Source organism: Mus pahari, chromosome 2 (genome assembly GCF_900095145.1).
Source record: "Mus pahari chromosome 2, PAHARI_EIJ_v1.1, whole genome shotgun sequence".
NCBI classification, from domain to species: Eukaryota; Metazoa; Chordata; class Mammalia; order Rodentia; family Muridae; genus Mus; species Mus pahari.
The window spans coordinates 4,644,939-4,658,196 of record NC_034591.1 but is presented as its reverse complement, the minus strand read 5'-3'; the positions used below and the strand labels follow the sequence as shown (position 1 = coordinate 4,658,196).

Sequence of the window (13,258 nt, the reverse complement as noted above, 5' to 3'; positions counted from 1 at the left end):
TTCTTAATTGCATGTGAAAGCTTGTGACTCACACCCAGCACACAGTAGGCCCTCAGTCCAGATCTATGGCATGATTCTCTTGTCCTGCACTCAAGGCATGGTCGCTTGGTAACACAATCAATAGTCTCTCGTGAGCAACCCTGCGGCTCTTCGCAGACCTTGGGGGCGAATTCCGGGTGCGGCCACTGTGCAGGTGATGTCCATCACCTCTCCTTCTTTGGTCTGCAGTCTCCTTCTTGGGTTTTGGGGTGGCGACGGTCGCGTCGCCTTGGAGACCAGCTAGCTGTGTGGGGAGGGAACTACATTTCCCAGCTACTCCGGTGCGCGCGGCCGGGTGCGGCGCTGGGGGGCAAGTGTACCACCAGGCCCGCTGCGCACCAGGCTCCATCCCCGCCGTGCTGGCCGCCCGCCCCGGCCTCCGCCTGGGGACGAGGTGGGAGGCGCTAGAAGCCACTTAGCTACAGCCTGGCGCCCGATGCGGCGCTCGCTCGCTGCCCCCGCCACCGAAGCGCCCGCCAGGCACAATGCAGCACTGAGGCAGCGGCGGCTGCGGCAGCGGCAGCGGCAGAGGCACGGGCTGGGAAGGGGCGGCCGGGAGCCCGAGCCCGGGGCCGGGGCACGAGCAGCTGAGCGCCGCCACCATGCAGGCAGCGGCGGCCGCGTCCTTCTGGCTGCTCTGCGTCTTGGGGACCTGCCCCCTGGCGCGCTGCGGTCGGGCAGGTAAGTTCGCAGCTGCTGGGGCGTTCAGGACTCTTTGGAACCTGGAGAGCCCCCGAAAAGCCGCACCCGCATTTCCACAGTGCGCGGGTTTTTTGTTTTTTTAATTTTTATTATTTTTTGAAGGGCGGCGAGGAAGGGGTGTTAGCACCATATGTGGGGGACACGAGGATGCATCAGCAATCTGGGGTCAAATGCTTTTTTTTTTTCCTCTTTCCTCCCGCAAAACAAGAGTCTCCTTCAGGAGAATGGGAAAGGGGTGCCCTGTTTCTGGGCCCGGAGTGCTCTCGAAAGAGCTGGTCCAGGGCTCTCCAGCTGGTGTCTCTGTGTCCTTCCCAGATGGGTCCGGGAGGGAGGAGGAGGGGGAATAAAGGTGATGAGGACCGCAGGATGGAGGACTGTGGGTCAGGGTTATTATTATTATTATTATTATTATTATTATTATTATTATTATTATTATTGCCGTTTCTCTCCACTCCTTCTTTCCCTCCTGCCTGCCTGCAAGGAGTCGCCTCACTGAGAGGACTGGAGAGGGGGAACGAAAACCGCTTCCTGGAGCGCCAGAGCATCATACCACTGCGCCTCATCTATCGCTTGGGCGGCGAGGACGAAACTCAGCACGACCAGCTGAACACGAGGGTGCGGGGCGACCCTGGCGGACCGCAGGTGAGCGGCGGGGTTAGGGAGGTGGTCCCCCACGCTGCCCAGGGACCCTGCGTTGGCTTACGGTTGCCCTGGAGATGCGGTGTACCGGGTGAAAAGAGCACAGTCCTAATTTGATTCCTGCGGGATGCTCCCGGTACAAGTGCAAAAAGGAGGAAAAAAGGAACCGAAAGAAACGCAGGCCAATGTTTTGCAGAAGCGCTAGGGGGTAGGGGTGGCATTGGATGCTCCTACTAGCCCTGTAACCTGAGCTAGGGACAAGAGGCACAAACCCCATCTCCTTAGTCAAGTGAAAACTGCACGGGATAGGAGGAGACTGTATTTAGGCAGGATATGCATCATCATCTTTGCTGTTTTAACTCTGAGAGAAAACATTATAACGCAAGATAATTATTGTGGAAAGAAGAGAGGAGAAGAAAACTAGACTGCGCTAAGAAACCAAACTAAAGTAGACAACATCTCAAAATCCCCTGGTTACTCAGATTTGTGAACACCAGAGACATGCTCATTCAGTCCTCACTTAACTTCCTAAAACGGGTCCTCCTCGGGTGGTATCGTTTTATTGAACACTTACATTGCTCTAAAACCTAATTTATTTCAGTACTTGCATTTTAATCAATACCAAACATCTATAGATATGAATGAGTACTGGCTAACTCTAGCAAATATTTTTGGGACCGTAAGTGTTTTTATGTTTGTATAGATCAACCTGACAGTTTGTTCATCTACAAGTGCATCTGAAGCTCATGTAGTTGATAATTGTTGTAAACTTTATTTAAGTAAAGATAAACTGGGAAGTTTCATATCATAAGTACATTCAACACTAACATAACTGTGATGTGATAATGTATTCAGTTATTCATGTGTGTGACATATGTAAAGGGTGAAAAAATATTTAAGTCTATATTTGCAGTCAAATAATTGGCTCCATTAAAATTTTGTTGACGTAGGTAGAAATTCAGGGTAACTTGTAGTATCCATGGATGTTAGATTAATGTAGTAGAGAACCTGACATGTCCAGCCCTTAATGAAGGATTTTATTATCTGTATTAATGTTTGGCAGCTACCTGTTTATCTTTTTAAATTTTGGCTTGTTTCCATGGAAAACCTGCAGAAGGGAACCTGTGTCTTATTTTTTAGTCAGTTAATAATTATTCCTGTGAGGGAATATCCTGATACTTGTTTGTAGCCTTTGATTAACAAACAAACAAACAAACAAACTACACACACACACAAACTAAACAGAGGAATGCAGTGAATCCTAGTTTCAGTGACTGGGAACTTACTGGGAACATCTTGCTTTTCTCTGCCTCCCACTGGCCTTCTTCTCCTTTCTGTATTACTTTGAAGCAAGCAAATGATGCTTTATTTATTAACATTTTCAGTAATAAAACTCTGAAAGGTAAGGGTTATGTTAAAAATGTAACTCTGAGTTGCCACAGTAAAAATAAGATTAATTTTTTTATACTATAAAACAACCATTCTTTCAGAAACACTTATCTTAAAAATATGCTTATATGTTACACACACACACACACACACACACACACACACACTTATTTTGAGCCCGAGCTAAAATAAAGGGCATACTTAGTTTATTTAAGTCTCGTTTAGTGTATGATTTCTTCTACCTATGCTTTCGTTTTTATTTTAATTTGCCTTGTAATTGGTTCTTATTTTTTAATTTCCTTCGTAATTTATTCATTGAGACATGACGTCTTTCATTCTGTATAGAGTTTTCCATGGTCAGGAATTTGCTGATGTAGAGAGTGTGTTAGAGCAAGTCCCAGAGTCTTTGTTGTAAGGGAAGGAAGGATGGAGAGAAGCAGAGATGCGGAGAGAGGCTGTGAAGGCGCAGACTCAGGACCGCTGTCTCCGTTGCCTGCTGGCCATGACCTCAAAGCCCGCCCACTTTGTGATGGTAGAAGGCCACTACTTTTGAGAAACAGACTTTCTTTCTTTTTTTTTTTTTTTCCTCTCTCAGTGTTTCTAGAACACCACTTCTGAGATGTTTTAACTCAGCTGGGCCTCTCCGCACGGGGCGTAAGATGCGATAGGCCCTTCACACGGAAACTTTGCAGCTGAGGTGAATGAGACCTATTGCTTGGTAGAACTTAGGTTAAACATGTATAGATTACTAATCCGAGTCAGAAGTGGGAGTAATGCTATTTATAATTATGGCAAATTATCCTCGGTATCTAAAGGTACACACAGCACAGCTTGACATCTCCACCACTCAGGGAGTCAATGTACTTTACCAGGATCCTTAAATTGCAGCAGGACACCACAGAGAACTGATGGAATCTCAAAGACCAGCGTTTCCTACAGTGAGGGAACAAAGAGTATTTCTTGTCTGTTAGGCATTCCTGGCTTCCAGAGAGCTATGATTTAACCTGAAAATGTATTGATTTTATATAGCTCTTGTTACTACTACTACTACTACTACTACTATTGTTATTATTAATTTTTTTGGTAAAAAGAACTTTTGACACCATAGGTAACCATGGATATCTTTAGCATTTTCCTTTGTATTATAGAAATAATGTCTGGATGATTCTTTCATTACCTCATAAGGTACGTATGTGTATTTGTGTGTGTGTGTGTGTGTGTGTGTGTATGTGTGTGCAAGCAATTCATTTCTTGACTCATTAAGAGGAATTCATTCACTTTGAGCTCTCACTAGTTAGCATTTTAAATACATCAAAATAGGGATTTAGCCATAGGGATTTAGAAATAAAAGCCACAGTTCTAGCCTTTATGGGGTTACAGAGAGCTGGGAAAATGAGTGAGTGCATGCACAATTTTATTCTTTGCCCTTCAATCTTGAGGTGATTACAGGGGCTGTGGAAAGAGCGGAAGCCCAGTGCTAAACCCTACAAGGAGTCCCTGGGCTCTCCCAGGAGGTGCTGTCTGATTGGTCACATTACAGAGATGGAGTGGGCACAGCTAGCAGAGGGGGGCAGCTTGTCCAGGAGCACATGGAAACCAGGACTTGCCTCTGCTAACTGCAGATGAGATTTGGGGGACCAGTGTGAGAAGCATGTCGCTCCTAGATGCTGCAGCAAGTTCTGATGTTCTGAGGAGTTGGGACTTGGCTCTGCAGACCATGTAAGCCTTTTGGCAAGGAGGATTAACTGGCTAAATTCATGATCCTATGTAATCATCCTAGTGTTACAGAAGAATAATTGTAATTCTCAAGAGTGAGCAAGCAGGCTTATTATTCACTTTTCTTCACTGATCAATTCCACTTTGTATCAGTAAGCTTCTTCGTAAGCGCCAAGCTACCAAGCATGCTGAGGACACTGGCTGAGTGGCATTTATAAAGCACCTCGGTCAACACTGGGTATGCAGTGACTCTCTAAGTCTCTTAAGTCACAGCCACTCCCTTGGCAGCTCCAGGACTGTTTAGACATTCTATGACATCATTTGAATGCAAAATGATGCCCTCATTACCTGAATTTAACACATTCCCTGAAGTTACAGATTACTCATTTTTTTTACATAATGCAGTGACATGGAATGGCCTTGGAAGGAAGAGACCTTATAGGCCATTCAGATTAGCTCAGAAATTACGGCTTACCTGATAGGCTCGAGCAACTGGCCAAGGGAAGGTAGTCACCACTTAGATGGTTCCATTCCTCAAGTTCAAGAGACTAGGTGAGTATCAAATTTCTTTTATATTATTAATATGAGCTTGTTTCAGTTTTCATCCATAGATGGGAATATGAAACTTATTTTAGAAGAAATTTCATTTTGGTTCTGCTTGAATGGTGACAGTTTAGTGTGAAATGGTGATTTTACTGATACAAGTCTGTGTTGTGAGAGTTTTTTTTTTCTTTTTGCTTATTGCATAGTGAATTACTCCAGTGTTTACCAGTTCTTATTGGGAATGGGGTGATTACCCTGTATAGACGCTTATTATGTCATAAAATGCTAGAAATTAGTGTCAAAATAGTTGTAGTTGATTGTGAGTAACCTTGCTGTCTTCAGGGTTGTCAAATATGAAGTAGTCCCAAGCTTAGAAGATAGCCCTCAAATATTTAAAATATTGAGGTTTTTTTTTTCTTCTTTCTTGACAGTGTTTATGCTAAAAGAATTGCCTGTTTGTAGATAGTAAGGTTTTTCACGAATTTGTGTAAGGTGTCATCTACTGAGCTTTACTGATGGTTTACTATTGATAACCCTGTCATTGCTATCTTAGATCTGCTTGCTAATGGTTGCTTTTTTTTTTTTTTTTTTTGCCATCTAAGCAGCATATAGTTACCATGGCTCTAGAAATGGGTTATCTGATAGTTTATTTTGTTACTGGGTTACCTTTAAATTCTGTTATGTATTTTAAAAACACCCAGTGATATTATACTTCTGCATACAACATAATTTCTTCTATCAGAGGTATTGTTGTTTACAAACACAAGATCTACTTTCTCCCATCCTGTCCTCTGCAAAGTATTAGAGCTTCGTAAGGAGTCGTCAAGTGGGGACAAGGACTTGGATCTATAACTCACCACTGTCTTATTACCCACCATTAGTGAGTGGGGCAGAAAGCTCACTCAAGGCAAGATGGCAGCAAGGTGTGCTCTGGCTTTTTAAATTTTATTTTGGCGAGTGTTTATATATATGCCATGGAATATGTGAGCTGTCCTTAACATCAAGCTGCTCCCTGTGAGGGCACCAAGTCAGCCTGGCAGTCAGTTGTCTGCAGTACAGCTCCCCCAGTGGAGGAGGGCTCCCAGGAATTACAGCTTTCATGGTAGCTTGCCAGGTTAGCACAAACGTCTTTTTTTTTTTTTTTTTCTAAATGTACATTTGTTAAACTAAGTAGGTCAATATTAATAAAGTTTTGCCATATGGAGCAGGAAAGAAATATTTCACAGTGTATTTTTGTTTACCTACCGATTCAATAAAATAAAAATAAAAATTAAAATATCCCTTAAATATTTTTAAAACAGCCTTCTTTTAATTTTACAACTATCTATCTATCATCTATCTATCTATCTATCTATCTATCTATCTATCTATCTATCTATCTATCTATCGTGTGTGTGTGTGTGTGTATGTGTATGTTTGTACATGTGAAGGTCAGAAAACAACATCATACAGGAGTCATGTCTCTCCTTTTACCATGTAAGTTATGGGAATTGAACTCAGCTTACCTGGCCTGGCTGCAAGCATCATTATCCACTGAGCCATCTTGTAGGCTTTCCCTTACATTTTCATTCAAAGTATAAACATAGTGATAGAATTCTAGACTACAGATGAGACCTAATTCAGGTATCACTATTTCTTATCTTTGATATCCCAATCTATATGTGTATACTTTGCATGTGTGTGTGTGTGTGTGTGTAGACACATGTACACATAGTTACCTATGCAATTCCACACAACTATTTTATTGTGCACAAAGGAATCAGTGTTTGATGATTTCTTCACAGCTACATGGAGAACAAGCAGGAGCTTATGAGTTTATAAAGAATCTTGTTAGTTTTGCTTGCTTTCTTACACTATAAAACATGCCATGTATTCTTTTTATTGCTCTAGAGCCAATTTTAGAGAGAGGCCAGCTTTTTTTTCTCCTGACTCACTGAGAAAGGAATCTGTAACATGGGTATCATTCCACAGCTCCAGTGAGGCTAAGCTAGGGCCACATTTATCAGGAAGTCTTGAGGACTAACCCCATGTGGAAAGAAGATGTTCATCTGAGTGGGACAGGCTGCGGGGTGGAGAAAAGTGAGACTGAGAGGAATGGTGGAAAGCAGGAAGGGAAGGAAACTCAGTGTTATTACATATGCTGTGTATAAACATGTTTAATATGTGGTAATTTTGTAGTGGCTTTTATATATAAAATTAACTTCTTAGTGTTTGATGTACATTATGTTCACAGAAGTCCAGTGGTAGGTCATAACTTGCCATCTTTAATGAAGCCAACAGGGGGCCGGGCGTGGTGGCACACGCCTTTAATCCCAGCACTCGGGAGGCAGAGGCAGGCGGATTTCTGAGTTTGAGGCCAGCCTGGTCTACAGAGTGAGTTCCAGGACAGCCAGGGCTATACAGAGAAACCCTGTCTCAAAAAACCAAAAAAAAAAAAAAAAAAGAAGAAGCCAACAGGGGATTTGAACTCAAAAACTTCAACTCTACTTCACTGGCTGAATTCTCGGGTTAGACATCATTTAAGACATGTAGATGTCTTTGGCATCAGAATCCAAAGGTTTCTTTTATTTCCCCGATTGGAGTTCCACTTTTAGTGCTTCAAAAATACCTGTGTTTATATTTGAAGTTATAGTACTGCAAAGAGGTTTGCAAGCACAGTAGGGGGTCTTCAGTTTTACTATCATAATAACTAATGGAATATATGGGAGACATTTGACATTCAAGAGCAGGTCTCGAAAGAGGTGGCTATTGATATTATATTGATGATTATGTTTTCATTGTAAGTTCAATTTTTAGAATTCAGCAGTCAGCATCAAAATTATATATGCTCTTGTAGCCAGAGGTTTTTTTTACAGAGACATTAAATGCTAAACAGAAGTCTATATTCATATAGTCCCCCATCAAAAGAAAAGTACACTGTATCTTTATTTCCCTATAGTTCCAGTAGCTTAAGGGTTCTATATGTCAAATCATTCAGGTAAGACAGATTAATAATAACCCAAATGCTAAGTTCTGTGAACATCTTGTTGGATGTGTTTATTTTGGTAATAAAAGTACTAGAAAAAAAAAAAAACTTTGGAAACAAGAGTTGAAAATACAGGAATTCATTTTTCCAAATACGTTCCAAGTGCCCTAAGCACTGTGATGAGTGACTTATATTCATTATTTTTAATGATGAGGTAGATACTATTATACCCACTTTGTAGGTGAGAGAATTAGCTTTTCCCATGGTCATGTAGCTTAAGAAAGGGGAAGAAATGGAAAAATAATTCTGAAAGGAAACGTTAAAATCAACAAAATAGTCTTTAACAAAGTTTTTTGCTACTAATTTATCCTGGATTTCTATTTGTCTGTGTTAGAATACACCAACATTGTTTCTTTCAGAAACTCCTGACCCTTCTTCTCTGGATAACTTGTAATTATTTTACATGTAATTAAAAACTACGTGTATTTAAAAACTACTTAACATCAAAACTGACTTTAGCCTTCCAATCCCTCTACTCCTGAGTTTAGTTCCTTTTATGGTTAAAACCTATTTTCTTTTCTCCAAGAGAAGCTATTACATATAACTGGATTTTGAAAATAAAATAAAAGATTCTGCATCATGATCCAGAAGTGCCAGCAGTTCTGATTGGCAAGAGAGGGGATTTAGAATTTAGTTATTCCTCCTTCCCCAGAATCTGTTGTTTGTATCTAAGAGGGTTTCAGAGTCACGTGTCTGAGTAGGTTAAATGAATGTATATCGTCTCCATTTCAGAAATGAATGTTGTACCAGGGCATTATATGTTTTAGCAGAGCTTGTTTTTGTCTTTGTTGCTTGATCTCTGTTGTGAGGAAAGATCACTGGATAGCTGGGGAGAAGAAGTGGATGATGGGTTTTTGGAGCTAGGCCTGAAGAGCTAGCTCTCTTTGCACTAGTAGTTTTATAACATTCTACCTATGGCAGCCGAAGGCAGGGCTCACGGTCTAATTGGATCATTTCTCTGTGTGGCACTGTCTGGTGCATATAGCTTTATCACTAGGTGTTGGAGTCTGTCCCTTTTTCTCCCTTGGCCATTTGTTCTTTAGGGAGGCTAGTCTCCTCCACTGACCAGATTACCTTGCTGGTAGACAGTTTGATGTTCCTGGTAATAACCCAAGCTTTTCTCTACACAATTTCTCTTTCTGTGGATTAAACAGCAGGGTGTTTGAGAAGAGCCACTCCTTCACTTAATCTGGTTCTGCAGATTTCTTTGAACCCCCTAGTGTGCTTTTGGTATGTCTTGAAACACAATTGTGGATCCTCAGCTATGCCTAGGTCTATGGCTATGCCTAGTCTGGCTTTATTAGCACAGGGTAGCCTGGAGGCATAGGAAGGAAGACAGCTGGCTAAAAAAGTGACTTGGGATCATCCAAGTGTGAGCGGGAGGGAGTGGACTTTGGAGAGAATGGAAGAGGCTGGGCCCATTGTCCTAGAGTGGGCCAGCATCCTGGCTCCGCTTAGACGGGATGAGTCTGAGTTTTAGCTTTTGCCATTCAGGGTTTTAGTGACTGACCTTAATTTTGACTCTAAGGTCATAACAAGAGTGTGTGTTTAGCCAAGTTTGCCCCTTGAGCCCTGAGGGTGCATCTGTTCTCCTGCGAGGGCTACATTTGTGCTTCAGCCAGGAGAACACTGTCTCCCTCATTCCTTTCCCCTTTCCTCCATCTTCGTTCCTCTTTGTCTTTGTTCTTTCTGTCTCTCCTTTCTCCTCTCCTTTTTGTCTTTTTAAAGTTCCTCGGGTTTGTGGGAGAGGGCTTAAGTCGCCTGTGCTTAAGGAGTCTGGCACACTGGGTCAGGAGATGTCACCTAGCTAAACACTTACTTCCTAAGTCAGGCAGGAGTTTTTAAAGTTTGATTCTCTAAACATCATACCTAAATTGTATGAAATGAGTGCTCGTTCATTTTGAATGGCCTGTGATGCTTGTTAACTGAAGGTTCAGTGAATGAGTCTGTATAAACTCGAGTTTAGAAGGGAAACAATCATTGATTTGAATTATTGAGTCAAACAATTTTTCTTAATTATTTGCCATGTTTGCTGGGTTATTTTCAAGGAAATTTTGGTTTTCTGAAGCTTAGCTAGATAGAGTCTGTACTTTGAAACATGTTGCAGAGCACTTTAGAAAGTGTTTAATAGGCGTGGTGAGCATTTTAAACAGTCCATTTTCAAAGTCGCTATTTTGCTGGGTACTCCAGTCACTGTTTCTTAAGAAGAGTTTTTATGGATGTTGGTAGAGGCTTAAACATTATCAGAGATGATAAAAGTTTGGATTCTGGACCAAAACTACCATTTACTTATTTTGGTCCTGTTTCTGGCTTAACTGTAAATGGCTCACTATATTCTCTCTGGTTTGTGTGTCATAAAAATGCCTTTAAGTTGGACGGCAATGGATTGGGCAGCAGATAGCAGAAACCCACCAGTGTTCATTGCTTTCACTAAGGCGGGCCCATTTCTGATTGGGTAGGCCACTGGAGTTGAGACTTTTAATCACAGCCAAGAGCAAGTGTTGTAGACTGTCACGGAGCCACCAGGAAAAAAAAGGCTGGCAAAAGCAGGGATATTGAAATAGAGAGAATTCTCGTGTAATTGAATTTCTGACCTAAGATTAGCACGGGGTAGTCACAGGTCTGCGTGATCTAACACAGGCCATGTTCTCTCACAGTTAAGAAGGAGGGGCTCTATTAATTTATAGTTTAAGCAATTTAATACGAAACACAGTTGAGGGTATAGATTAATGAGTTTAAGTGTCCCAGCGATAAAATCTTAAAGCTTACAGTACGGGTTGGAAAATATTTTATTTTTAGCTTCAGTGTATAGAGAAGCACAGGACAAAGGCACGCACCTTTGTTGTATTGTGTTCTGTTTCGGTGTGGAGTGGAGGCAGTCATGTACCAAGCACCCAGCACAGGGGTGTTGATCCATGCCTGGGGAGGACTCTGTCCGTGTTTCTCTTCTGAGTCCTTGTTCTCTGGACTGCCCCTTGGTTAATAATGCTTTCCCTCTCTTTCTTTGTTACCTGTCTGCGAGCTCGGCCACTGTTTTGTTAGTTATTTTCTTGTGAACATAGGAAATGCTTCTCTGCAGCCTTTAGTGTTTCTTGCCTTTCCTCCTCTTTCTGTCAAGTACCCCTGTTTCCCTTAGCAACTGAAACAAACGCAGGCGGGCCTCTGGAGGGTGGCTCGCACCAGCGTTGGTACGAGGGCTGGACATAGCTTACGTTTAGGGTTTGGAAACGGGTGACAGGCCAACAAGCTCTTCGTTCCTCCACTCACTGTGTGGTAGTGTTTCATGTGACCCCCTTCCTCTTTTTCTTGGATTCCACTTCAGTTGGCTCTCATTCATTTTCTTCATCGTGTGTGTATCAAAGTTCCTCAGTGCAGAAGGTCTCCTTCCTCACATCATTGCCCTGGCCCTTGTTCCTCTGACCCTCCTGGCTCCCAGCATCCTGTGCTCAGTCAGTCACTACTCCATCCTGGCTGAGCTTGGCCCTTTGAAAGTCTTGCACCAGGACAGCGATCCGTTGCTGCAGGAGAGTGATGCTGTGCCTTATTGCTGCAGGATGCATATTCAGCATAAAGGAATGACGAGGCATTTTACAGGCTACTCCGAGTCAGACTTGCCTTGGGCGTGGCATACAATTGTGTGTGCTTATGTGTGGGCTCTGTGTGTGTGTGTGTGTGTGTGTGTGTGTGTATCCAGACACTAATATCTGTGTGAAGTTGTTTCCATGAGATAGACTGTAGTCTTGGATCTCAGACTTGCTCCTTCATACTTACCATTGTCTGCTATTCAGCATATGCCTGGCTTGAAGTAGGTACTCAGGAAACATTTTTAGGGTTTTTTTTTTTTTTTTTTTTTTTGATTCAATTTTCTGTCTCAAAGAGATGAAGAAAAAAATCTGATAATTATGTTAATGACTTATAGAGTTTTGAGACATTTGCCGTAGTTATAAATTCTTCCCAGTAGATACTCAAATTTCGACTCAGGTAGTGTCTAATGTCCGCTCTCGTTCCTTCCTTTCCCACAAGTATCCCTGCTGCTCCAGCAGAGCACTGTACACAGTACGCCCTGCTTCTCTGAGGACCTGCATAATGACGCTGGGAACGGAAATCTGAGTCCCCTTTGCTTTGACACCAAGGCAGAGCTTGTCAGAAAAGTCAGAGCCTGGGTGCTGAGGGGCCGGGATGACAGAGGATGTGGCAGGAACTTGGATGTCTGTGAGCCTGCTGACATCCCACCACATAGAGCTGTCTTACTGCCTCGTGGACTCCTAAATCACCATGACACAATCAGTCATGTCAGCTTATAGCCCTGTCTCCCCTAGCAAAAGTAAATCCAAGCTATTTAACCTTCGTAGCTGAGTTGATTCAGCAGGCTGTGCCATTTGCTGCCAGGAGCAGCATCTTCTTTGAGACAATGATGTTTGGTCTTTTGTGAAAGTGTCATATAAGGTTTCTGATAGATTTGAGTTCATGTGACATATTCAGGTGAGGATTTCCTTGAACGGTCTTAAATTTTTTTTTTTTTTTTCGAGACAGGGTTTCTCTGTGTAGCCCTGGCTGTCCTGGAACTCAATCTGTAGACCAGGCTGGCCTTGAACTCAGAAATCCACCTGCCTCTGCCTCCTGAGTGCTGGGATTAAAGGTATGCGCCACCACGCCTGGCTCATTCTTTAATTTTTAACAGCAGTTATAAACTAAGGCAATACTTAATTTTTTCTCCCCTGAAGCTAAGTCCCAGATAATTTTTATGTCATAATTTTGTTTTAATCTTTTCTAATTTTTATATTTATTTTATGAAAATGTGTTATTTAATACTAATAAAGTTATGTGATTTAATACCAATTAATCATTCATAATTAAGTAGTTCCAATATGTATAAGATACAAGCATATTATGACATCTAGTGATAATATAAACTGAATATTTATCAACTATGTACTTGACTTTTAAACAACATTTAATGGATGAATGACTCTTTGTGTGTATGTGTGTGTTTGTGTGTGTGTGTATTTGTGTGTATATGTGTGTATGTGTATATATGTGTGTGTTTATGTGTATGTATGTGTGTGTATATGTGTGTGTATATGTTTGTGTGTGTGTATTTGTGTGTATATGTGTGTATGTGTATATATGTGCGTGTTTATGTGTATGTATGTGTGTGTATATGTGTGTGTATATGTTTGTGTATGTGTGTATGTATATGTGTGT

The 13,258-nt window shown here is 41.9% G+C and overlaps 1 protein-coding gene across 11 annotated transcripts in view; it reads left to right on the top strand.

The window, feature by feature from the left end:
• Positions 1 to 370: 370 nt before the first annotated feature.
• Adam22 (ADAM metallopeptidase domain 22) overlaps positions 371 to 13,258 on the top strand; it is a 231,769-nt gene continuing 218,881 nt past the window's right edge. For 4 of the 11 annotated variants that reach the window (XM_021188496.2, XM_029534617.1, XM_021188478.2 and 1 more), the window contains exons 1-2: positions 373 to 720; positions 1,223 to 1,383. In XM_021188496.2, the coding sequence (XP_021044155.1) occupies positions 642 to 720; positions 1,223 to 1,383 (240 nt within the window). In that variant the 5' untranslated portion in view covers positions 373 to 641. Of the gene's footprint in view, positions 721 to 1,222; positions 1,384 to 13,258 lie in introns of all 11 variants that reach the window. The other 7 variants (XM_029534614.1, XM_021188513.2, XM_029534620.1 and 4 more) reach the window with 3 other exon arrangements.